Here is a 26825-nt window from a genome sequence, read left to right on the forward strand (position 1 = left end):
TAAAAGCAATCATTTTAAATAATAATGTATTTCTTTTACAAAACTTAATTACAAAATATAAAAACTAAGTACTTATCTAAAGTTAATAGGATTTTCTTAAATTTAATAACGATAGACTTGAAGTTGAGGCAAGCGGGACCGTAGGTTCTAATCTTTGTCTACGAAGCAACCAGATGATTCTATAGCACGTTGAAATTTAATTCATGTTATTTATAACAAAAATTAAGCGGTCATATTTTAAAATAAGTAAATACGTTATCAGCACTATGGTACTATCTCCGTTTGAGATCATTATCATGGATTTATATTGTCCCTTCAAATAAATATCAACGTTATTCCATTTCACATTCAACACATCTTATATTATACTACAATACACACTCACTCACTTAACGCTTAAACTGTACAATAAATGCATTTTTAATATTACATACATCAAATGAGTGAACATCAATATACAACAGCTATCATTACGGTTACATGGACTGGAAACATGTTTGTTGTGATATTAACAGGCAAAACAATAATTAAACTATTAAAACTTTATTAATGTAGCCAAAACTCTTTCCTTTCAGCAGCTGAGGGGCTTACACTGAACGCCTAATTCTGTACACCAACATTCTTGGCATGGCGTCGACAACTCAGCTATTATCCTCCCCACGCGGTACATTCTGCCATAAATATTGCAACCGGCCAATTTTAAACCAGGTCCCACTTCTGGCAGAAGGTTGGAAGCAGGCGGTCTAGAAATTTCCGCAGACTCTGGTTTGTACTGAACGGAAGGCTCGTCTTTTTTACGTGTAGTGGTTTCTATAAATCTTGTAGTCATTAACGGTCTAAATGTAGTCGTTCTTCTGGTTACAGGTTTCAGAGAATTCACTGTTGGCTGAAACGAGACTGGGACAGGGCGAGGTGTAGTCCTCTTAATCGCTGTCGCCTCTCCAAGAACTAAATGATCAATCCGATTAACTGTGTTTTGTGGAAATGATTTCTTTGGTGGTATATATGGAATATGATGTGGTGGCATTGGGATAAATGGAGCTAACGCCGGTTTAGGAGATGCTCTCTTGGTAGTCATTGGCAACGGAGTTGTCGTAGATATTTTTGGCGTAGTATACATACTAGTTTGTACGCTAACTGGCTTCTTTTTATTTTGTGAAACGGTAGTTGTTTCGTAACTATCACTGAGCAATAGTTTCAGAACACTACCAAAGGAAAATCCTTCGTCATCTTCCTCCTCGTCTTCGTATTCTTGTGAATTGGTTTTAGTGTCATTATATTCTTTTTGTGTTACATTCGTTACTGGAGTTTTTGTGATTGATGAAACAGTTGATAATTTATCTAACGAAACTGAAGGCGATGAAGCGACAGTTGTTAGTTCAAGTTTTGTAGTTTGGTCTGTTGAAATTTTATCAGCAGTATCTACAGTTGTCGTTTCTATTTCGAATGTGGTGGTAGTATTATCAGATATATGTGTATTGTGGTTTGATGATATGCTATTTGTTTCTATTTTATTATGATGCGACGTATTATTATTAACAATACTATTTTTTTCCGTTGCATTCTCGTTTATTAGTATATTAATTGCAGGTATCGCTGTACTGTTGTTGTCTAGAAAAAAAACATATAATATAAACATATAACCTATATATTTAACCAAATAATTAAATTCATAATAATATTGAAACCTGATTATTTTACCTTTATCACAAATCAAATCGCCACAACACAAGTCTGCGTTATTTGTGGTAGCGGGTTTTCTTTTACAGCCTGCAGGAGTAAGACACGGTCGCGGGGAACAATGCAGCTCTCCCCAAGCGCAGGTGCATATGGAACATGCAATTGAAATGGAGTCTCCTTCTCGTATATGTCGTCCATCTCCGGATATGCATTCACCTAAATAAAATAAAATGTGAGTATATGTAATATGTATGTACCCCCACTAGATGGAGTGACGACCTTAAATCCGTTGCAAGGAGTCAGTGGATGCAGGTGGCTCAGGACCGTTCTTTATGGCAATGTATGGGGGAGGCTTATGTCCAGCAGTGGACGGATAGTGGCTGAAATGTTGATGATGTCGATGATATGTAATATATATGCTTAATTATTTCATCATCATCATATTAATCTTTAATTGTCCTCTGCTGAACATAAGCCTTCCCTTTAGGGAGGTTTTGCCAATAGTTGCCACGCTTGGCAGGCGGGTTGGCAACCACAGTCAGGCTTTGGAGATGTTTTAAGAGGGACGCTGCTGCCCATCCCTTACCGTCCCTTAGTCGCCTGTTACGACACCCACGGGTTAGAAATTTAGATTTTGGCGTGAATTTACTGGGTACAGAGGAATAACACCCGAGTCCTCAGGAATGGCAACGCATGGGGGGTATCATGGGCGAAATAGTATACTCTGTTATGTCCATGGTACTGCTCATGTCTATAGGCGACGTTTACCACTATCCATCAGGTGGGCCGCCAGCTTGTTTGCCATTCTAAGTTGTATAAAAAAAAGGAGGGGGTGGCCTATTCTATACCGAGACCACACGGCCAGCTATATATATACGAGTATAATACAAATATATATATAACAATTATAAAGTACAGAAGGTGGTCTAATTTACAGTATTACAAATAATTAACTTAATATATAATAACTATATATTTAGTACCTCTTGTAATATCTATTTGCATAGACGTTGTGAGATGTGGCACTGCCGGTCCAGATGGAGTACTAGGGTAGACAGCGTAATATTCGTCAATAATACCGGGCCCTTTTGGTATAAAACCACCTGAAAAAAAAACACAACTTACCTTTTAATATCTTCATTATAAACTAGCGATCCAACTCGGCTTCGCACAAGTAGACAGAATTTTTGAAAATCAATACATATGTATAACAGAAAAAGTTTTAGCCAATTCGATTTTGATTAATATAACTTTTTATTTATAAACTGATTGGATTAAAACAAACACTAAATATTAAGTGGAACAAACCGCAACGCATTAGTGAAAACCGCATTCAAATCGGTTAACTACAGATAAACAGACTAAACAGACAAAAATTCAAAAATCATTGGTTTGAGATTTATTGCGTTCATAAAGCCCTATATAATAGTTTTTCTTATATATCTTCCATGTACAGACAGCGACCACTTATGATTTTATTATATGTATTGTTTTGTTATACAAATTTTTGAAAAATAATACGTTACTCGTACGTACCTTCAGTTTCTACTGGCGGCGAGAATAAATTTTCAACTGGTGTTCGAACCTCAACAGTGGAACTTGTGCTTGGCGTTTTAACAACAGGTTTATTAACATCAACTTTAGTATTTCCTAACGATATCGAAACTGGGTAATTATGTGTGGTACCTAAATCATTGTATAAACTAGAATATGCGGTATTCGGTATGTCTGTGTCATGAGACAATGGTGGATACTGTGGTTTTACTTTTTCAGACACAAATATTGGATATTTTGTTGGTTGGTACGTATCTTCTCGTCTATTCGCATACACGGTTTCTTTAGATTCAACTTTGGGATAATAAATAGGATATTTGTCTTCTCTCTCTAGCATAGGATATGTTAAAGGCTCTTTCGGTGATATGTCCTCATCGACTACAGCATCGGCTGCCACAAATGGAATGATCCTGAAAAAAGTATTATTGCATAATATTATATCATAAACAAACCTTACAAGAAGCAAAAATTTGAATGAAATAAAGAAAAATAATATCAAATTTTATTGAAAATTGAAAAAATATATGACTGCTTACTTCAAATTAGGCAACGAAGGTGGTAAAGTTGGTTCCGTGTAATCGTAATCATATTCGCCTTTAATCTTTTTAGAACTGTTTACTACATCAGTTGCGTCTGTAGTTTCCACTGTCTTCGTAAAAGCGACCATAGAAGGTTTTGGTGTAGAGCGACTCATGTTTGTCATCAGAGAACTAGTTACATTAATGACAAATGTTTCATTCTCGTCAAAACCTCCATTAACGTTTCTATCAGTAATAATATCGTTAGGAGAGAAAGTTTGGGCTTCGATATCAATTTTATTGAGAATTGGTATTCGAGGTTGAGATTCAATTTCTATTCTATTCGTATCATTTAATGTAATATTCAAGGGAAGAGACGTCGACGATAATTCAGCAGTACAATTTATTGTTCCATTGATCGTGATTTTAATGGTTCCCTGAGGTTGCTCTGTTGAAATCTTTTCAGCTGATTGCTCAGTTGTGATAGTGTTCTCTCTTTGAATTTCTGTTTCTGTAGTTGGCGTTTGTGTAGTTGGAGTTGATGTATTTTCAACAATTTTTTGTAATTTTTCCAGCGGTGGATCATTAGTCTTTCTTTTCACTTTAGACGTGGTAGTAATATTTGAATGTGAAATAGGCAGAGCAGGAGTTTTGGCATCACTTGTGGTAGTTGATATAGTTCTTGTTGTAGTTTCTTGGTTAATCACTTTATTGTGGAATGAACGGTCATTGTATCTAGTTGATATTAAGCTATTATCCAACAACATCGATACGTAAGGTGTAACGAGCTCTGTAATATATAATAAACAATATGTTAGATAATAAAAACTTCAATAAACATTATTAAATTACTACTCCGAGTCAAATTCAACCTATTTTAAAATATTTTGTTGATTTAGCACAAAAAAAAATTAATTTTTTAAAGTCCATATTCTCATACTTGAAAGTTCCAGCTTTTTATTCTTGTTGATCTTTATACTTCACTAGCTCTTTGCACGCTACTTCTTACGAGTGGTTTTGAGAAGTAATAAAACCAATAAAATAGCCTACTTCTAGATAACGTATCAAAATAAAACATACACCAGTTTCTAAGTTAGATCTTCAGAAATACAACAGTGATAACCACCTGTAATTTAGCGCTGTAGTTTTTATGTGATGCATGATGATGAGATGAAAAATATATTTTGGCTTCTATAGCTCTTATTAGGATCCATCACATATTTTTTCTTAAATATCGTCCTTGTGCATACATCACCTAGTTACAAGTTTTATTATATTACTAAGAAAAGATATTATAAATATTTTAATTTACGCTCACCATGATGTTTATGATCACAGCGGTACTGATGTGGGCAGCACTGGCCTGGCCGCAACAATGGCTTGCAACCGAGCAGAGGTGGCGCACAAGCGAGAGGCTGACAGCGAATCGAGCCACGAAGACAGAAGCATTGAGTGCAGTTGCCTTTAGATTCAGCTAAAATTGCTCTCTCCCCTTCGGAATACCATTCTCCTGCTACCTTACAATCTGTAATTTCATTACGAGACATAAATTAGAAATGACTTTAAGCACAAATATGGTAATAATGAATTAATGGTAATAGAATAATAAAATAACTAATGACCATGTAGTCCCGGCATTGAAAAGGCTACCCCTTCCTTTCCCGTGGGTGTCGTAAGCGTCGACTAAAGAGGGCGAGAGATGGGCAGCAGCGTCCCTCTTAAAACATCTCTAAAACCTAACTGCGGTTGCCAATCCGCCTGCCAAGAGTTGCAACTACTAGCAAAACCCCCAAGGTGGAAGCTTATGTTCAACAGTGGACAGCTAAAGGCTGATATGATGAATGCAATGGTGCCTTCATTGGTAGCAATATATCCAAATAGGTCCACCCCACGTGAGCTTACTCTTGGAAACCATCATGCTAAAAACCAGGCCCTCTAGACAAATGGCTTAGGTAGTTAGACTAGATTCTTCTAATGTCTCAAATATAATTGGTGTGTGTAATATGTCCAGCCAGTGGCTGCCGCTCATTATGTAACCCACCATGTATTGGGGGAAGGGATTGTTAGTAATAGGGAGGTTAGTCCACATCAATCAGGACGACCTCCACGCGGTTTCCCCTGGAAACTATCGTGATTAATTTATTATTGAATTCGTCCCAATGGGCTAACTGACCTGCCTTTTCATCCTCACCTGTCACCTCTCACTGGTACCCCGCCAGTCCATCCCGATAGCAAAGGCTGGGCGCTATCATTCCATTTTCACCCATAAAAACTCACCATGTATATTCATCTGATCAGGAGGTTTAGTAGTAACGTGTTCGCAGTAGTATCTCTGTGGACAGCAGGCACCTGGAGCAGGGCGAGCTCTACACCCAGGAGGTGGTGGCAGACAGCGTGGTCGCACGCACCGTCGAGCGCCACCCAGGCAGAAACACTGCTCACAGGCCGTGTTAGAACTCATCGCTGATCCAGCCGAGTACACCGTGCCGCCTTCCACGCACGCTGGAAATACTCAAAAGTTATCAGCTGTGATTAATGTGGTGGGAACGTTGAAAGAGATGGAATAATGTAGCAACTGCGTTGATAATTACCGTGGACGACAGTGGCTGGTGTGGCTATGTCAGCGAAATCTTCAGTTTCAAATCTTGCTGACGCTCCGTGTTCCATTAATGTAACTCCGTCTAGAAAAATATATTATTTTAAATTACTCTAATTGCAAATAACATGACAGCTTACAACTGGCTTATGAAAATGATTTGAAGCAAATATTCAATTTGTAAATGTTAACTTTAGTAGCCGCGTGGTCCCGGCGTAGAATGGACCACCCCATTCTATGCCGGGACCATGCGGCCACCTACTTTTAGCAGCGGTATCTTTCTTAAAACTTTATCAAAACCTAACTGCAATTGCCAATCCACCTGCCAAGCGTGGCAACTGATGCAACTATGGTGATGATGACACTTAGTTCAGTTGTATGTCCCATTTGCCTCGCATAATTACTCGTCTTTAAATAATGAAGTATCATTCCTTTATAGGTATATCTGTCATATCTATGGTACCATTACCAGAGGGAGACTTTGTACAAAAGTTGATTGCTTGGGTACCTCTGTCCCATTCGTGTTTCAACCGTGAAGCAGTTGTGTTTGCATGGCTGTGTTTCAGTTTGAAGGGTGGGATATGGCGTGAATTTACTGGGTACAGAGGAATAACACCTGAGTCCTCAGGAATGGCAACGCATGGGGGGTATCATGGGCGAAACAGTACACTCTGTTATGTCCATGGTACTGTTCATGTCTATAGGCGACGGTTACCACTTTCCATCAGGTGGGCCGTCAGCTTGTTTGCCATTCTAAGTTGTATAAAAAAAAAATTCTACGTACTTTTATTGTCTACATTCTAACCTAAAGACAGAGATACAGTAAACGACTTTTATACAAAGTTTGCAACAGTATATGTAATATTAAACAAAATCCTCACCAGGACAATGCAGTTCTGGACAGCAGGATCCCTTGCGATGTAGCACATGGCAACGGTGAGGTGGTGGGTCAGGAAGCGGGGCGCACGCCCGGCGGCGACACGCCAGCGCCCCACGGGCACACACGCATCGCAGGCACGCCTCGCGGGTCATCACCACCGTGCCTTCAGTAAACCATCGCCCCTCATACATGCAACCGTGGGGCAGCTGAAGAGGCTCTGAAGTTATTATTGTTATTAAATTAAATAAAGTATAAATATAAAGAAAAAGCGCTGTAAAATAAATTTCAATTAAAAAAAATGCGATAAAGATCATATCTTTCGATTCGATTTCATGTTAACGATAAGTATAAAATAGAGGAATTGGACAGATACCAAAAGAAAGTCGTGCTTTATAAAGCACTACTTTCTTTTGGTATCTGTTCAATGTCATATTTTGCTGTAGCAAAATATGAGGAAGACCTATGTTCAACAATCAACGTTGAATAAATTGAATTAACTATGATGATATATATATATATATATATATATATATATATATATATATATATATATATATATATATATATCAACAATACAATTTCGTTGAATAAATTGAATTAACAAATATACAGATGTAAATACATACAATACCTACCTACTTATATAATAAATGTTCAAATATATATATATATATATATATATATATATATATATATATATATATATATATATATATATATATATATATATATATACTCTTAATGTGATTCATATGAAGTGAAATGTAAATTAAATAAAATCCCAACTTCGTACTTACAAAGTGAAGCTTAAAAAAATTACAAAAAAATAAATCCTAAAATAATTAATTTTTGTTTTTCAATTCACACGTTTTCGTTCAACACGTGTACCATTAGACATTAAACTTCAATAAAAAAATGTCTGATTCCTTGGCACTAACTACATAAAAAAAGTTATCGAGTTTAAATAAATAATAATAAAAAGTTTAAATATTTCGAAAATATATAGCTTATAAATCGGCAAATTTCTGAGTGATATTTCAGATAGACTTAGAATGGCAAACAAGCAGACGGCCCACCTGATGGAAAATGGTAACTGTCGCCTATACACATGAGCAGTACCATGGACATAACAGAGTATACTGTTTCGCTCATGATACCCCCCATGCGTTGCCATTACTAAGGACTCAGGTGTTATTCCTCTGTACCCTGTAAATTCACGATATGTCCCACCCTTCAAACCGAAACACAGCCATGCAAACACAACTGCTTCACGGTTGAAACATGAATGGGACAGAGGTACCCAAGTAATCGACTTTTGTACAAAGTCTCCCTCTGGTTTATTCATTACAAACAAACAATTATAATATTAACTAAAAAAAAAACAAAGAAAGGTTAACTGACCGTGTGTTTTGATACTACGTTCGGCGCGAACGAAATCCCGACTTGCCATAATATCTCTGTGCATTTCTGTAAAAAAATAAAAAAAACGTAAACAAATAATCAAAAATAAAATAGTAACAATTTTTGTATTTGTGATACGAAATCTTGATATCTGTTTTTATATTACAATAAATATATTTTATTAATAAAACGAATCTATTTGGTATTACAATTGATTTCATTTCACACAACGACACCCAGTGATATATCTGTATTATAATATATATGTAAGAAGTTGCAAAGACGTAAAAAAGACAAAAACTAGAGTCGAATTCAAAACAACTCTATAAAAAAAAGCGACTAAATTTTGTCGAAATTATCACAGAAATACTCTCCAAAGGGATTTAACAATAATTTGAAATATCCAATTAATTAATCCATGTTTGATTTGCTATTGGACATCAACCGATTTCTATTTGCTTGGTTTGAGCATTCGTTTCTTTACATTTACATTAAATTCTCTTGAAAGACACATTAGAAATCAAAACGTCCGCACGTGCTCTCAAAACATCGTAGAAAAATAGAAAATATTAAAAAAAATACAAACATATAAAAAGATTCTTTCAAATCTGCCCAATCAATGAGCATAATAATCGTAACAGATATACTTCGAGACACATAAACTGCCTTCCATTATTGGTAAACAGGGACGGAATAAGTTGGCTGTATCGGCAGGGATTCTGACTGTGTAGTGTTGATGACCGCCACATACGAGCAGGCGGCGCGGCCACAATAAAAACTAGCACCGACCCTGCCGGGACTGGGGTTTGGTTCCTGACTCACATTTTCATTATACGAGACGTAATGAATTTACGGCCGCATCTGCTGTTATTTTACATTATTTTCTGAAACATGCTTGGAAATGTGAGCATTAATTTGACAATCTTCTAAGAGATAGAATCAAAATTGCCGTGCTGGACAGATACATGCGGGCAGCGACCGGCAAAAGTTGTATGAAAATCCATATCTGTCGTGTTTTGCGGCCAGATAAATTACTATGTAAACTCATATCTGTCCTGTAATTTAAAAATGGAATGACCTTTTACTTCGAAACATGGCTACCAAGGAGGTAACTAATAAAAGGTTTTATTTAAATTTCGAACTGGCTTGCAAATAGAAAGCTGTTTATTGAAAAAAAAAAAAAACAAAAGAACGTTATGGCGCGTGAAAAATTATTATTGTTCATTGAACTTAAAAAGTCAAATTGTGTTTTTGATTTCCGCGCATTGTTTGAGAAAAGTACTATACAAGCCTTGGCAACAACTAGGCATTGATGGACTCACGTATGTGTGCCTCGGCTACGCCTCGGCCCACAATTGCACGTTCGTCCATCAATGCCAAAGTTGCTGGCCGCTGCAGTAATGTACTATTATTAAAATATCTTTTGTTTTAATATTTGTATTATGTCGAAATTATTTGTTTGGATTTAATTAAAGTATTTTTCGAGTTACATGTTTGCTGCCTGCGGCTTCACCCACGTAATTCAGTATATAAAAATATCCTGTATTCTAAGTTAGATTATAAACTGTGTACCAAATTTCATTCAAATTCAACCAATACTTTTTAAGTAAAACAATAAATAACATACTCGTGCATCCACTCGCATGAACATTTTTACATTTACAATATTTAGCATTTAAATAATTTACTAGAAGGAGACTTTGTATAAAAGTCATTTGCTTGGGCACCTCTATCCCATTCATGTTTCTACCGTGAAGCAGTTGTGTTTGCATGGCTGTGTTTCGGTTTGAAGGGTGGGATATGGCAGTTAATTTACAGGGTACAAAGGAATAACACCTGAGTCCTCAGGAAAAGTCTATTATACTCTGTTATGGCCATGGTACTGCTCATGTCTATAGGTGACGGTTACCACTTTCTATCAGGTGGGCCGTCAGCTTGTTTGCCATTCTAAGTTGTATAAAAAAAACAAGAATGGTTTATTTTCGTCAATATTGAACTAAATCTTGATTGTGATGTACTTATGTAGTTACAGAAATTTATTTGTTGAGAAGAAATTAAACGAAACACGGTTACTCTCAAAAGTTACAACAACCTGAATCAAAACCTGAGAACAATAGGCCAAAACGGAACTCTAAAATCGCCAAATTATTCTAAAAATTAATTCTCTTGCGTTAAAAGCAAAGTTAATTGCAGTCTTGTTTCTCGTTACAGACTTTGGGCGTTACCACGAGTGGAGAAGCACGACCCGTGTAATTAAAAATATTTTATGATAAGCGATCTCTAAGTGAAACCTTTAATAATATCACAAACAATGGCAACTGATGTTTACGGAATAAATTATTGAAAAAAAAAGGAAGGAGACTCTCAGTTTTTTTTTAATGAGTGATAATCGAATGGTAACCCCGCCTGCGCTATCAGGATACGCTGGTAGGGCACCAGTGAGTGATGACAAGTGAGGATAAAAAGGCAGGTCAGTTATCCCATCGTGACGAATTCCACTAGAATTAACCACGATGGTTTCCAGGGGGAACCGCGTGGAGATCGACCTGACTGGGTGTAATGCTAGCAATGGGTCAATTAGACCCTATTACTAACAATCCCTTTCATCAATAGTTACCGCGTTTGACAGGCGGATTGGCAACCGCAGCTAACTGCGGCTGTCAATCCGCCTAATTAAAGCCTGAGCTTTAGAGATGTTTTAAGAAGGACGCTCTTGCCCATCCCTCATCCTCCTCTTAGTCGCCTCTTACGACACTCACGGGAAAGGAAGTGGTGGCCTATTCTATTCATATATATACACAGCAGTTTTTGTGTATATATTTCGCAAATTCTAATCCGATATTCATTTTTGTGATATTCTTTATTAAATGAAAGCTCCGTATTTTGACAAAATTAAGGTTGATTCATTATTACGAAAATCTTAAATTATTTTCCCAATAATTAAATAAATATATAATATTTTACATTCAGGTAACGACAGAATATTCAAAGAAAACCACTTGTTAATACTCCTTCACATTCCCTTAAGCTACTAAGGGAATAAAAGTAAAAAAGAAAATGGTATTTGCTCCCCAACAAGCAGAATTGGGCATTACTAAAAAAATCGCTATTTTAATTGTGACAAAACTTATATTTAATTTACACGAAAGTAAATTCATTCCACTACCAAAACACTAAATACAACCTGTTTAGAACAATATAAAAAAAAAAAAAAAAAATATATATATATATATATATATATATATATATATATATATATATATATATAAAATGTAGGAAAATTGAAAATAACTTTCTTTTGGTTTATATTCATATGTATGTATTAATATTGTATCTTTCAAATATATATATATATATATATATATATGTAAATATGTAAATTTATTTTAATTTCTGTCTTGCACTACTACTGCCCACTCACTACTTCCTATGCCACTGCGTTAGGTTGACTGGAAGAAATCTCTTTTAGAGATAAGTTCGCCTTTGCTAACATTGTTATCAACTTATTGTTGTTACTGTATGTTTTAGTGCAATAAAGAATATATATAAAAAACTCTAATTTTCGAAATCAACTATTGGGGTTTCATATTAACACCAGTAGCAGAAGCGCAAGTCTAGCGTAACAGTATTAAGACAATGGGTTCCCAGGCCGCCGTCCACGGCATAGCGAGCCCATGGGAACGGCCGCCTTCCGCTCCACATACTGAGCTGATGACCTCGGTCGGACCCGCGCCGGGCATTGTCTCGAGAGATGAGAGGCCAGATATTGTACCCCGCTGATTCCACTATTACGGTTATTCCATTATTAAGAACAATGAAATTTACTATGTTTTATGGTTTCTACTAAAACTGTAATTATACTCAGTTTTTTTTTTATGTATGATAATGGAATGGTAACCCCACCCGCGCTATCGGTATACACCGGCGGGGCACCAGTGAAGGATGATAGGTGAGGATGAAGCAGGTCAGTTAGCCCATCGTGACGAATTCAACAAGAATTGTTCACGGTGGTTTCCAGGGGGAACCACGTAGAGGTCGACCTACTAAGGCATATTGCTAGCAATGGGGCTGTCAAATTCCATTGCTAACAATCCCTTTCCCCCGTAATTATACTCAGTTTAAATACAATTTAATATTACTACTATATTGCTTGACGGAAAGCGACAACCGTTGCCTGCAGACATGGATGTCGAAGAATGTCATGCTACTCGTATCTTGTCACTAATTTCGCCCTGAACGATAAATTTACTTTTAATTACTTTTAAAAATCTGATAGAAGCATCGAGAAGTAAATACAACAGCTTAATAAAGTCATTAGAATTCTGTACTAAGAAGCTATAAGAGAATCCTTATAGTACCATCCATCCTTCTGTCTGGCACAGCGCAATATCTCAGCATCTCCCAGTGCCATCAATTTTTAATTTAGAATAGTTTTAATTATCATTATATCTCATATATTGTAATGGAAATAACTGAAAAAAATATTTTATTTTATTGCTAATTGGGGTCCTTAAATCTGTCAGCTGTAAACCGATATAAAAATTATTTTTTATCTAACATATTAGTTCCATAGAAATGTTATCAAAATGTATTTAATAGTATATTTTTAAATTAAAAATTGTCGCAATTCAAGTCTTTTTTTTAACGAACATAATCCCAATGTGTAATAAATGATCAAAATGGACGTAAAAAAATCCAGTTATTTATACAATTAAAAACAAGTTAAGTTAAGATTCTAATCCCTACCTTGTGACATACTTTTAGTAGCTTACTAATAATAGATAAGCTACTAAAAATATGTCATAAAAATAAAACATTTTATTTTCATAATGATTACGAGGGAAATGGCCAATTCATGCCAAGTCGAGCATTAGAGGCGCAAATAAAAAATTGCAGTGAATATAAAAAATGTCCAGCAAAATCACATATAACATACCAGCTATAACTACGTGAAAAAAGCGTGGGAGCCGTTGATGAGTAAGTCGGTACATATTTTTATAACCGTTATTGTTTATAGCAATGAGTTTAACCTGTGGTAAAAAAAAAACGTTCCAAATACGACGCAGTAATTACCATTTCATGTACTACATTCAAATTCAGTGTGAGTATATTTATTATTCACTAGCTGGTTCCGCGGATTTGTCTCCATGTATGTATGTATCTTTATATATATGAAAGGTTATACATACAAAAACACACACACACACACACACACACAGAGAGAGAGAGACACACACACACAAAAAAAACCACACACACATGCACACACACACACACTCTAAATATCTCAAATTTGCATTATACAGATTAGCCTTTGTCATTTTTATTGTAAACAGTGCTTCCTTTAGTGTACACATTATATGTAATTGTAATAAATATATACATTTCGTGTACTTTAATCGCATTTCTAAAAACTCACTATTAGTAATTTTCTGTAAGTAATCATTCTTTGTCATTTTTATTGTTAAAACTCGTTAATCTTGAGCACAATTCATGACTTTAATGAGCAATTATTTTGATTCCTTAATCTTTATCACGTGACTAACTTTGTCTATATTTATTTTTTTTATATAACTTAGAATGGCAAACAAGCTGACGGCCCAGTTGATGGAAAGTGGTAACCGTCGCCTATGACATGTGCAGTACCATGGACATAACAGAGTATACTGTTTCGCCCATGATACCTCTCCGTTGCCATTCCTGAGGACTCAGATGTTATTCCTGTACCCTGTAAAACCTGTAAATTGAAGGGTATATCCCACCCTTCAAACCGAAACACAGCCATGCAAACACAGCTGCTTTACGGTTATTATATTTTATATTAATATATATTTAAAAGAAACACTCTTCTCGACCTATGTAATCTCCCATGACAAGGTTAAAAAGATCTGAACAAACGGCACTTGCCTCATATTAGCATTAAGTATTCCGGTTGTGTGCAGGCGCAGACGACCAAACATCTGAGTTTGTATTGCCGCTCATTCACTGCCCGGTACATCACCAATACATTAACCTCGCCTATAGCTCATTATACATCCTTAACACTATGTAAAAAGGTTCATTTTTTAATGATCCGTGTATTTGTCAACTGTTTTGTTTGACAACGCATTTATCTATCCGTAGTTTATTAACAATTCTTATTACATAGTGAGAAGGTATATTTTAGAATGTTATTTAAGTTTTACAACCGCCCAGCGTGATGGTATGAGTATAGCGGGCCCTATCGTTAACACCATTTATCGCGCCAAACACCATAGATACGGAATTCCTCATAACCAATAGGAAATTTATGTATGACATTAAGATACAATATTTCATGATTCATTATTAATTTTAATATCGATTTATATCTTAACAGTAAATTAAATTTTAAAAATTCTAATTCAATTAAAACATGAGAGATATTTAAGAAAAAATAATACGAGGGGTCTTAGTAAGAACACTAAAAGCCAAAACGAATAATTTATAGAAATTTTGTCCTTTTATCTGTCTATTTTTATGTCTGTATATTTGTTCCGGTATTACACAAAAACTACTACACCAAATTGGTTGCAGTTTTTACAGTGGTAATCCTGAAGATTTAACTTAAAACTGATATATATTTTATCATAATACGCCGTCTAGAAGTAGTGTATTACATTATTTTTGCTATTTCTGAAATCCACGCGTGAATAGCAACGGGTTAACAGCTAACTAGTCATAAAATACTTCAATTAACTATTTAAATAGTCAACATTTTTGATAATTTGTTACTATAATTATTACTTAAGATTTTGCTAAAAAAATCTAAAATAAATGGATCAAAATTACAAAAACCTTGTATTACAAAAAGTGTTCATAATCAGGAAAGATACCACTTAACTTACAAAACAAAATATAAATTAAGCTATAGTACAAGTGAATTAAGAATCTCGCTTCTTTTTTAAAAAAATAAGTCTCATTCCCACGAGAAAATACCTACAAAAACTTATTTGAGCCAAAATTACGCATTTCTGCGTTTATATTATATTTTTTTTATTGCATTTAAAAAAACATACGATATGCAGTGGAATGTTTATAGATCCTGTTTGCAAGTGTATTTATTCTCTCTCAAAAAGATATGTATGTTTCAGAAACTTTTTTTTTATTTATGCTCATATCAGAAAGAAAGAAAGATATCAATTCCCGTCACTTATAAACCATAAAAAGTAAAACATTATTAACAAAAAATTCGAATAAAACTGGAAACCAACATTATTGTATGGAAACCTCATTAAGAAAATACATAATGATTGTTCAAAATGGAGTTTTTTTATATATCGACAATTATAGACGTTTATAAAAAAAACTTTGAAGAGTAAATAAATAGTAACAAAAATCACGCCAATAAACGGCATTTTTATTTAAAATTAATATAATTGATAAATAAGAACTTAAATAAAAGTACTTATATTTAAACATATTTATAAACAATGATGATAGAAAAATCGATTGCTTGGGTACCTCTGTCCACAAGTGGACTTATTCCATTGTGCTGATGGAAAGTTTCACAGGGTTCCAAAGAGTATATCGGTGCATTGTAATGTACAAAAGTACATAGTAGGTACCAAGACAAACTAGTTCACTCATTAGCAAATTGAGGAAATATTTTTACATATGTTGTTTAGAGATCGCCTCGCGGACCGCCGGTCTTTGTGATGGTAACAAGGTCCTCTCGTATGAACGGTAACTGTGACAGTGACACTCGCCGGAACAGTGTCTGTGCCCACGCATTCTTGTAAATAAACTAACAATACAGGCATTGGAAATAAAAGCAAGTGGGCGTGACAATAACGCAAAAACCAAACGTTATAATTCGCAATTTTAGGCTTGTTCCGTGAAAATGAAAGGCTTATTTCGTAAAAAAATCAAATAATTAATAAATTCTAACAAATTGATGATCAGGAGTGTTTTTCTATTTCTATTTTCAACCGACTTCAATGAATGGAGGTTCTCAATTCGACTATATTTTTTTATTACCTCTTTAACTCAGTCAATTGTTAACCGATTTGGACAATTCTTTTTTTATCTAAAAGGTTTGGTTTTATAGAAATTTTATTAACAAAATTAGTTAAGTAGTTTAGTTTTTAGTTCAAAATAACTGGTTTTGTAACAAGTAAATTAGTTTTTTTTTTTGTAGGACCTTTAATTACAATTCGACTAAAATGCACAAATCGTCATAGTCGTAGAATACTGACGGATCTGACAAATATTACATATATATATATATATGACTATGACGAAATGCACTGTACAAGTAATCATTGCGTTAACCGACGGACGATATTTCATGAAATATTCATAAACATTTTAGATTTTGAACACGGAATCGTGTGTTTACGAGTGATTTTTTCTTCTCGACAAGCAGGATATTGCTTTGCAAAAAGAATAGTAACTATAGCTAAAAACATTTAATAGATAATTACGCGATGAACTCGGTAGTTGACCACCCATATCCCTATACTGCAAAAAGAATTAGCAAAATCGGTTGAAATCTAACGATGATATCTCGTAGTTTTTTTTTTTTTTTATCGCGAGTCTTCTTTTAAAAGTTGCCTAAAAATTACATCGATATTTACAAAATTTGTATATGATCACCATTTCATGTACTCGTAAATTAGATCATTAAATCGGTTTAAAATTAAAAATTTATTTAAACTAAATTTTAATCATTAAAATTGGTTTAAAATTAACAAAAACATCACGTAATATACGTTAAAAAAAATAAATCAAATACCTCCACTTATTCATATCGTAAACAGGCGTGTATGTATGAGACCAGTTATGAAAAGTGAATGAAACAATACACATTTGCATCCTTAAACATTCATATAAAGATAGATAGGATTCAGTGTTGATAACGTGCGCTCCGTCGGAAATACGAAAATGGGCAACGTTGCTAATTATCCTGATATTTGTGGGATTTTGGATAGCCGGTATCGCCGCTTGGTTTTACATCCTTATCATTCACTTCACAGCATGCATAGAAGCTTTAACGGACCTGACTGACTTCTTATTATTAGTGGTACAGTTTCCAAGATACTGTGCCCAAGCAATGATGAAGGGAAAAGGCTTCAACTTTGTACAAAAGTCGATTGCTTGGGTACCTCTGCCCCATTCGTGTTTCTTCCGTGAAGCAGTTGTGTTTGCATGGCTGTGTTTCGGTTTGAAGGGTGGGATATGGCGTGAATTTACTGGGTACAGAGGAATAACACCTGAGTCCTCAGGAATAGCAACGTATGGGGGGTATCATGGGCGAAACAGTATATCTCTGTTATGTCCATGGTACTGCTCATGTCTATAGGCGACGGTTACCACTTTCCATCAGTTGGGCCGTCAGCTTGTTCGCCATTCTAAGTTGAATAAAAAAAAGTAAAGGTGTTATGTAAATCTAGTCAAATTTTTTATAAATATGTGTCTAATATGATAAATAAATAATCTTGATTACCGTGCCATAAAGCCTATGCCACTGGCTTCACTCTGTCTAACCCGTAATATTAGTAACGTGAACATATACGAGTACGTACGTATATTTGTCTTCGTTTGTAGTAAGATTTGACGTCGTTTTGTGTGAATATTAACATAAAAAGCGTGGGGAGGTCAAGTACTAGTTGTTTGGCGCGTTGAACTCTTTCGCGAGACGACTCTACTTCACTGGCTAACCACTGCACATCGTACATTTTCATAATGTGGATTTTTTCTTCCAATAACCAACAGAAAGTTCTCCTTTCTCAATTCTCCATTTTATCCGTATTTCACCTTTACTAATAGGTAACGTTGTTAAAGTAATGCTTTGTAAGCGATATTTTCAACCGTCCTGTATCGATTTAAATATCACTATTCATATTATGAGACTAAACTTTTTATAAGGATATAAAATTTTTGCTTGGGTAAAATTTACAAAAGTCGATTGCTTGGGTACCCCTGTCCTATTCGTGTTTCAACCGTGAAGCAGCTGTGTTTTCATCAAAGCTTGTTTCGGTTTGATAAGTGGGACATGACAGTGAATTTACAGGGTACAGAGGAATAACACCTGAGTCCTCAGGAATGGCAACGCATGGGGGGTATCATGGGTGAAACAGTATACTCTGTTATGTCCATGGTACTGCTCATGTCTATAGGCGACGGTTACCACTTTCCATCAGGTAGGCCGGCAGCTTGTTTGCCATTCTAAGTTGTATAAAAAAAAATTATCTTTAAACAAACGAATATAAAACGTACCAACATGTCCGGCCGTTTTCGCCCATGATATTCCCCATGCGTCGCTATTCCTGAAGACTCGGGTGTTATTCCTCTGTACCCAGTAAATTCACGCCATATCCCACCCTTCAAACCGAAACACAGCCATGCAAACACAACTGTTTCACGGTAGAAACACGAATTTTGTATCCATGTTCAGATAAATCAATTCTTTGAATTGAATAGACACATGATAACTCAACAATTATTTCAAATAAAACTTCAAACGGATCGTAACGAAATTTATATTAAATTCGTGTTTAAAATTTGATTATTAATAAAAAAATTGCACGTAATAGAAACCGTACTTACTAAATTGTACCCGACCGAAATAATTTCTTTCACTCTTCATGGTGTACTTAATTTTTTAATTGTTTTAAAATGAAACTAAACCCTAAGATGTCAATCATAAAACGTTATTTTACGTAAACTAATTATTTAATCGTTATAATAATTACAATAAGAATTTAGCACGATAAGAACCAATAGGTTCTTATCGTGCTAAAATCGTGCGTGTGTTGTAAAGGTGCATCTACTCAATTGATTAATTTTAAAATATTCTTTCATTATTTTATGCCTTACTGATGACTTTTAAATTGATTGTAATGTTATTTTTTGACAATTATTATTGGTTATTTTGTTGCTTCATATTTTTTTTTTTTTTTTTTTGTTATATTTTACGATATCTTCTTGTCACTTGCAAAAATATTCAACACAATGCAATATTGTAACGAATAAAATAAATTGAATTGAATTGAATTGAATAGAACGAGGCTGATATATCTTTTTTTAACGTCCTATACCCAAAAGCAGTCCCAAAACGATTGCTTGGCGATAAAACCGCTTTCTGTATTAATTTATGTTAATTTTTTACCAAAATTATTATGTACATTAAATTGGTATTAAAAATTTTGAAAATTTGCACTCTTTTCTATCACCAAGAAATTCATATAAATAAATTACATAAAAGATTTCAATTGTCAAAGAGCAGAAAGTTAAATTATTAGTTCAGATTATGGTAAGGTTCCCATCATATGCTCATATAAAATCTACTATATCCTTAAAGAAAATGTGTATCATAATATTAGGTATATTATGCTAGAGATCCGCCCCAGTTTCATACGAGTAAAGAGATATGGAGATAAAATAGTATTTAAAATAATAGTTTAATTAGTGCTCCTTTCCACTCAGGGTTTGCTGGAAGAGAACTCTTACAGAGTTAAGCTCGCCTGTTGTACATCTTCATTGATTATAGACTTTAACTATGTAATTTTTATGTATAATAAAGTATAAAAAGAAATAGCTTTAATAAGCATATTTTTGATAGTGTGGTTTACATTATTGTAATTTTTTTAGATATCTCTATTTTTTTAAATAATATATACATAGCCTATAGATAGATAGATAGATACTCTTCATTGTTTGCTACAAAAGATTACAATAGTAAAATTATTATAGATACAAACGATTACAAGAAATAATCACAGTGAGAAAACAATGGGCGACCTTATCGTTAAAAGTGATCTCTTCCAGGCAACCTTTGGATGGAGAGGAGTAATTATAAACAGTTTGATTGGAGGTACGATGAATATTCTATCAGTTTTAAATATGAATATAAATATATATCCCTACTCATTATTATAATATATAGGTATATACATACATACACACAAACGTAGATACGTGCATATAAACACCTGCACAAATACATAAAATACAAAGTTATAAAATTTTTAGATATCTGAAAATATAATAATGTATTGTAGCTTTCTATAGATGAAAGAAGAGTTGAGTAGTTTTTGAATTTATCCATTACAAACAAGCAATAAAGTAGAAACTCCTCTTAAAAATATTATAGTATTATAAAGAGAATAAAAAATAATATTAAATAGAAGACAGAGATGACTTCGGTCCAAAAGTGTACATACAATATAAAAATAAATATATATATTGTAAAAATATAGAGATATTATTATTCAAGAATATATATATTATATATGTTAGTCTGACAAAAAAAAACTATTACGACATTTTTTTTAACAAAATTGTAAATAATATCAGGAAATATAATCGTGGGATATATAAATAAGAGAACAGAGCTTTCAATACCTAGCAGACTGATAAAAAACAATTAATAGATAAATGGAAGAAAAAAACATATTACATCCTTTAAAATCAACGCTATGTTAATAATTAATATAAATAATAAATAAGGAATATTTTTAAATATTTTAAAATATGAATAAATAAATATTATTGTCACTTTTTCACACTCTAATAATTGTATAAACATTTATTTCTGTCATATTTACATAATTTTTATATCCCATAATATGCTTATCTTTCCTAATGTAAACTACATTAATATTTAGTTCAGTTTAATCACATATAATTTCGTCATCTACCTACACCAAAAAAAAAACTAAAACAATTCTTTGCAACCTCCAGACCTCGGAAACATTAATTTAAAATCGAAACCCGAAAATCCAAGACCAAAAAGGCAATGAAATCAATGGCGTGCAGAAATATTATCCTTCGCATATATCACTGGGGTCGTCGACCGGCGGATTTGCATGGCGCGACAAAGGACCTGCGCGCGCGCACGCGACGGCGAGCAGCGCCACAAGCGGAGCGACGAGCGGCGCGGGCGACATGACAGGCGGCGGCTGGCGGCCCCGGCGGCGCTTCACGCTACACTGACAACCTGCGAGGAAGCTCCACACAATACATCTATGGTGTGTGTATTTGACAACTTTAACGTTTATTTTAGAGGTGGCATCTTGAACTGGTATTGAGACGGACTGTTCTGACCACGGTGTGAATCACACAGTTTTGTACGAGCCATTCGCACTACGGTGTGATAATAGTACTGTTGTGATAGGTCACCCCATTTGAATTATTGTCAGAAATATCAGAGTGAAAGTAGGTTTTATTTTTATGATTGAAAATAGAATAGTAACCCCGCCTGTGCTACCAGTATACGCTGGCAGTGCACCAATGAGGGATGATAGACGTTCATGAAAGCAGGTCAATTAGCCCGTCATGATGAATTCCACTAGAATTAATCATGATGGTCTCCAGGGGGAACCGCGTGGAGGTCGACCTGATAGGGTGTATTGCTAGCAATGGGGCAGTTAGATCCCATTACTAACAATCCCTTTCCCCCCAATCAATAGGTGAGAATAAAAGCAGGTCTGTTAGCCTATCATTATAAATTCACTAGGAAATAACCGAAAAGACCGTGTCAGTTCTTACGAAGAAAGGTTCTTGAGTGGCTACCCCGTACGGGCAAACGCAGTGTAGGACGACCCCCCACTAGATGAAGTGACGATCTAAAACGATGTAATTCGTTGTAATTTAATGTAGTAGTTGTTGTAATGTAATATAGGAAACAGAGGATGTAGGTGGCTTAGGACGATTCTTTATGGTAGTCTATGGGGGACGCCTACGTCCAGCAGTGGCTGGATAATGGCTGAAACGATGAATGAGACCGTGTGGTAGCGAGCAAAAAAACTAGTTCAATATAATGCCGCCTCTATCGCCGCAGTCCCCGCGTCGCCCAAATCCTGCCGCCCGTCGCGCCATGGGGGGCGAGCGAACTGACGGTGGGTCGGGCACCGTGCATCGTGGTCAACGCGCCTGCGAAGCCTTACTCAGATCATATTATGGAAGATATTGTAATACCTATGCAAACAATTTTTATTCATTATATTAATTGTATTAATAATCTTTTTTTTTATATAACTTAGAATGGCAAACAAGCTGACGGCCCACCTGATGGAAAGTGGTAACCGTCGCCTATACACATGAGCAGTACCATGGACATAACAGAGTATACTGTTTCGCCCATGATACCACCCATGCGTTGCCATTCCTCAGGTTTTATTCCTCTGTACCCAGTAAATTCACGCCATATCCCACCCTTCAAACCGAAACACAGCCATGCAAACACAACTGCTTCACGGTTGAAATACGAATGGAACAGAGGTACCCAAGCAATCGACTTTTGTACAAAGTCTTTATTATTACAGGCTACAATGACCCAATTCGTTAGTAACATAAAAACTGTACAGCAAAAAATAATACTTAATAATACCTAGTTACAATTAAATACAATAAAATAACCATTTACCAGAGGGAAACTTTGTACAAAAGTCGTTTGCATGGGCACCTCTGTCGCATTCCTGTTTCAACCGTAAAGCAGTTGTGTTTGCTTGGCTGTGTTTCGGTTTGAAGGGTGGGATATGGCAGTGAATTTACAGGCATAACACCTGAGTCCTCAGGAATGGCAACACATGAATTATATTTATTTTCCAAAATAGGACTTTATATATCATTTCTTTTCAAGTCTGATTACACATTTCCATTTCCCAGAATAACGTAGAAGAAGGAATGATCGAAACAAAAACCTTTACAATATCTCATAACCGGAATGTTTATAAATAATACGCCGTTTTATAAGGAAAACCTTCTCCAAAATCCGTTCGTTTTCTGGAATTCATTAATCGCTTTTATTAGTGAGAAATGAAAGTATTAGTAACTAGCGGCCCGTCTCGGCTTCGCGCGGGTGGACATTTTTACATTATAAAAAGTGCCCATTAAGGCTGCATACGCAACGGAAGCTTAAAAATGAAGTAACTTCTCCCGTTTCCATCAGGTGGGCCGTCAGTTTGTTTGCCATTCTAAGTTGTATAAAAAAAAAAAGATGTATCTACGCTTACCAATATTTTTTTTTTTTATTATTATCGGAGTATTATATTATCTGTGGTATCGGACATCAGACTGTATTATGGCCGCATCTATTATTGATTTGTTCATATTTTCCTCAAGTAAGAGACTTTAGTAGCGCGGAATTCAATCAAGAACATAATGTCCACTGTTAGTTAGGGCGGCACCGGTATAATTAACTATGTGTCGATAATTAGTTCATTTCCAAGGAAACCTCGGGAAGGCTCGCGCTGCGTCCGCCGCGCTGCAAAAACCGCCCGCTCTCAAGACAGGACGTGACCGCGCGCCGCGCGCCACCGTCCACAAACAATCGTTGACAATGTATGCAACCCGATTGGTAGGTAGGTAATTTCATATTTTTTTACAAAAGATAGTTCTATGTAACTATCTTCACTACAGGTCTCTTAAACTAAATAACAGGTGCTTAGTCTCTTTTTTATGCAACATGAATGGCAAACAATCTGACAGCCCGCCTGATGGAAAGTAGTAACCGTCGCCTATAAACATGAGCAGTACCATGTACATAACAGAGTATACTGCTTCACCCATGATACCCCTATGCGTTGCCATTCCTGAGGACTCCGGACTCAGTTTATTTCTCTTACAAATTCTACAACAATTTGCACTATTATTCCATCCATACTTGCAGGAATTACATACTTATAATTCTTTTATACTGAGCAGCTACCTATACAATTCCATGTAGATACGTGAAGGTACACAATTCCACTATAGTCCCATGTGGGCACAATAACCCACAACCATTGTTATGGCTGTAATATAACAGGCAGTGAAAGCGTCGTTTCATAATGCGGGTATTAAGCTTAAAATGTACACCAGAAAGACAATAGATATACATTGTACAGTATATTTTTAAGAGACTTCAATTCAAGAAATTTTTCAATTGACCTGAATATGTAATCTTGTGACCTTCCCATGTTGAGTTTTGATAAACTCGGTAAATACTGTGATCAATATTTTCCGACTTTTTGCGGAACTATCATCATCGTCATCTCGGCCATTGTCCGTCCACTGCTGGACATAGGCCTCCCCCATAGACTGCCATAAGAAACGGTCTGAGCCACCTACATCCACTGTAATGCATTTGAGGTCTTCACTCCACCTAGAGGAGGGTCGTCCTACACTGAGTTTTCCTGTACGGGGTCGCCACTCTATATGGAACTAACTGGATATCACAAAATATACCGTGGTTTCGATAGATTATCATTCCAGAGCCATAAGAAGTTTAACTTCTTTATAATTTCATTGCTATTCTATCATTCTTCTATATTATTTATGTATTTATCTCACTCTTTAGATTCAAACATGCTAGACAGCAGTAACATGTGACAGAGGGATTTTTTTAATGGATGATAATGTTATGGTAACCCCGTCTGCGCTATCGGTATACACTGGCGGGGCACCAGTGATACATGACTGATGAGGAAGAAAGCAGATCAGTTGACCCATCTTGACGAATCCAATTAGAATTAGCCACAATTGTTTCCAATGGGAACCACGTGTAGGTCGACCTGACAGGGTATATTGCTAGTAATGGGGTTATTTGACCCAAATACTAGCAATTCTTTTCCCCCCTGTGACAGAGGGTTAGAGATACCTAAGCAGATGAATTTTATCCTTGCTAAATAATAACTATCATGAGTTACACTGTATTGTAATTATGTCGCCTTTACTCACATTTGAACTTCGAGGATGCCCAACTTATTTCGAACTCAATATGAGCCATCATTCATGAGCGCGGTTCACAGCTGTGTCGTGAGTAGCACTCGTCTAGTGTCTATTTGAAATGTCAGTCAACGTTAGCATGGTTGTGGGATGAGTTCCCTGCCGAGGTATTCCCTAGAGTCTACAGTGTGGGATTGTTCAAAAAGGGTATAGGTATTAAGGTTTCTTCAGGATCGACAACGAGCACATGACATCCCTAGTGTTGCAGATGTCGATAAGCTACAGTTACGAGCTGTATGCTTGTTTACCACCTTTGTAGTATAAAAAGCAAACAAATAATTATAATACTTTCGTTCTCTTTGATTGATTACTATCAATTTTATGACCAAATTTTTATTAATATATGATGTATTGAAAGGGCAACCATTCGATCAATAAAGAAGTAATCTGATAATAACATTCTAGCAGTAAAGCATAGACATGACGAATATATCAGAACATTCATGTAACCCTATAATAATATGCACTATTGAGAAGCTAATTCCGCTGCTCTAAAATTTATTTAGAGTTTTCATAACTTTTAAAAAAAAAAACAATATTTTCAAAATAGATAGATACACAGATACTTTTTTTTTATACAACTTAGAATGGCAAACAAGCTGACGGCCCACTTGATGGAAAGTGGTAACCGACGCCTATAGACATGAGCAGTACCATGGACATAACAACAACATAACAACATAAGTGTACTGATTCGCCCATGATACCCCCCATGCGTTGCCATTCCTGAGAACTCAGGTGTTATTCCTCTGTACCTAGTAAATTCACTCCATATCCTACCCTTCAATCTTTATGCAACTCTTTATTGTTCCCTCCATAAGATTACAATAGTAAACCCGTTATAAATACAAACAATTACAAGAAAATATTACACTGAGAAAATAATGGGCGGGATTAGCGCTAAGAGCGATGTCTTCCAGACATCCTTTGGATGGAGAAGAGTAATTATAAACAATTTGATCGGAGACACACAAATACATTTTTGCCATAGAAATCTGAATTTTCAGTGACAGCTTAAAAAAAGATTATTGCATTATTGACGTTTAAGTTTGTAAACAAAGCACTTTTTAAATAAAGTAATCAGATACATTGAAATATCTACAATCAATTTAAAAATTTACATATAATTGCAGCGATATGTGGCAAACATTTCGTTACGAACGCACGAGGTAGTCGTAAAAACGTATTCACCTCGCCGGGGCACTTCTAGCGCATAAAATAGTTCGCACTGAAAGCACTCCGACGATTATGTCTCATTCAACAAAGTAACTAAACAGTAAAAACAAACAATGTGGGTTTAATTAGAAAGAGCGGGCTTTGTGTAATTCTCTGTGTCCGGCATGGAGGGTGCGACTCTCTGGCCTAATTCGGAATCGCGTGATAATCAATTACAATATAAGTTTTTGTCTTAATTAAAAGCTAATCGCCTTTATGGCAGGCCCGTCGCCGTTAGCTTCCCAGTAGT

General features: G+C 35.4%; 1 protein-coding gene and 1 long non-coding RNA gene across 3 annotated transcripts; one reads left to right on the top strand and one right to left on the bottom strand.

Moving 5' to 3' along the window:
* Positions 1 to 110: 110 nt before the first annotated feature.
* LOC113517728 (uncharacterized) lies at positions 111 to 21561 on the bottom strand. Of its 2 annotated transcripts, none has more exons than XM_052900653.1 (11): positions 21477 to 21561; positions 8630 to 8695; positions 7230 to 7445; positions 6344 to 6433; positions 6030 to 6254; positions 5071 to 5277; positions 3771 to 4542; positions 3217 to 3644; positions 2664 to 2783; positions 1702 to 1896; positions 111 to 1611 (listed from the first exon to the last, which is right to left on the bottom strand). In XM_052900653.1, exons 1-11 carry the CDS (start codon positions 21538 to 21540, stop codon positions 572 to 574), a joined length of 3423 nt encoding a protein of 1140 aa, XP_052756613.1. In that variant the 5' UTR covers positions 21541 to 21561; the 3' UTR covers positions 111 to 571. The 2 variants fall into 2 exon arrangements, with proteins under 2 accessions (XP_052756613.1, XP_052756574.1); XM_052900614.1 differs by having other exon boundaries at positions 6030 to 6263.
* On the top strand, positions 6292 to 7541 carry LOC128201989 (uncharacterized). Its single transcript, XR_008253552.1, has 2 exons — positions 6292 to 6423; positions 7233 to 7541. It is a non-coding gene; the product is annotated as an uncharacterized LOC128201989 (long non-coding RNA).
* Positions 21562 to 26825: the final 5264 nt, after the last annotated feature.

Source organism: Galleria mellonella, unplaced genomic scaffold, assembly GCF_026898425.1.
Source record: "Galleria mellonella isolate WM207_F2 unplaced genomic scaffold, CSIRO_AGI_GalMel_v1 utg103, whole genome shotgun sequence".
NCBI classification, from domain to species: Eukaryota; Metazoa; Arthropoda; class Insecta; order Lepidoptera; family Pyralidae; genus Galleria; species Galleria mellonella.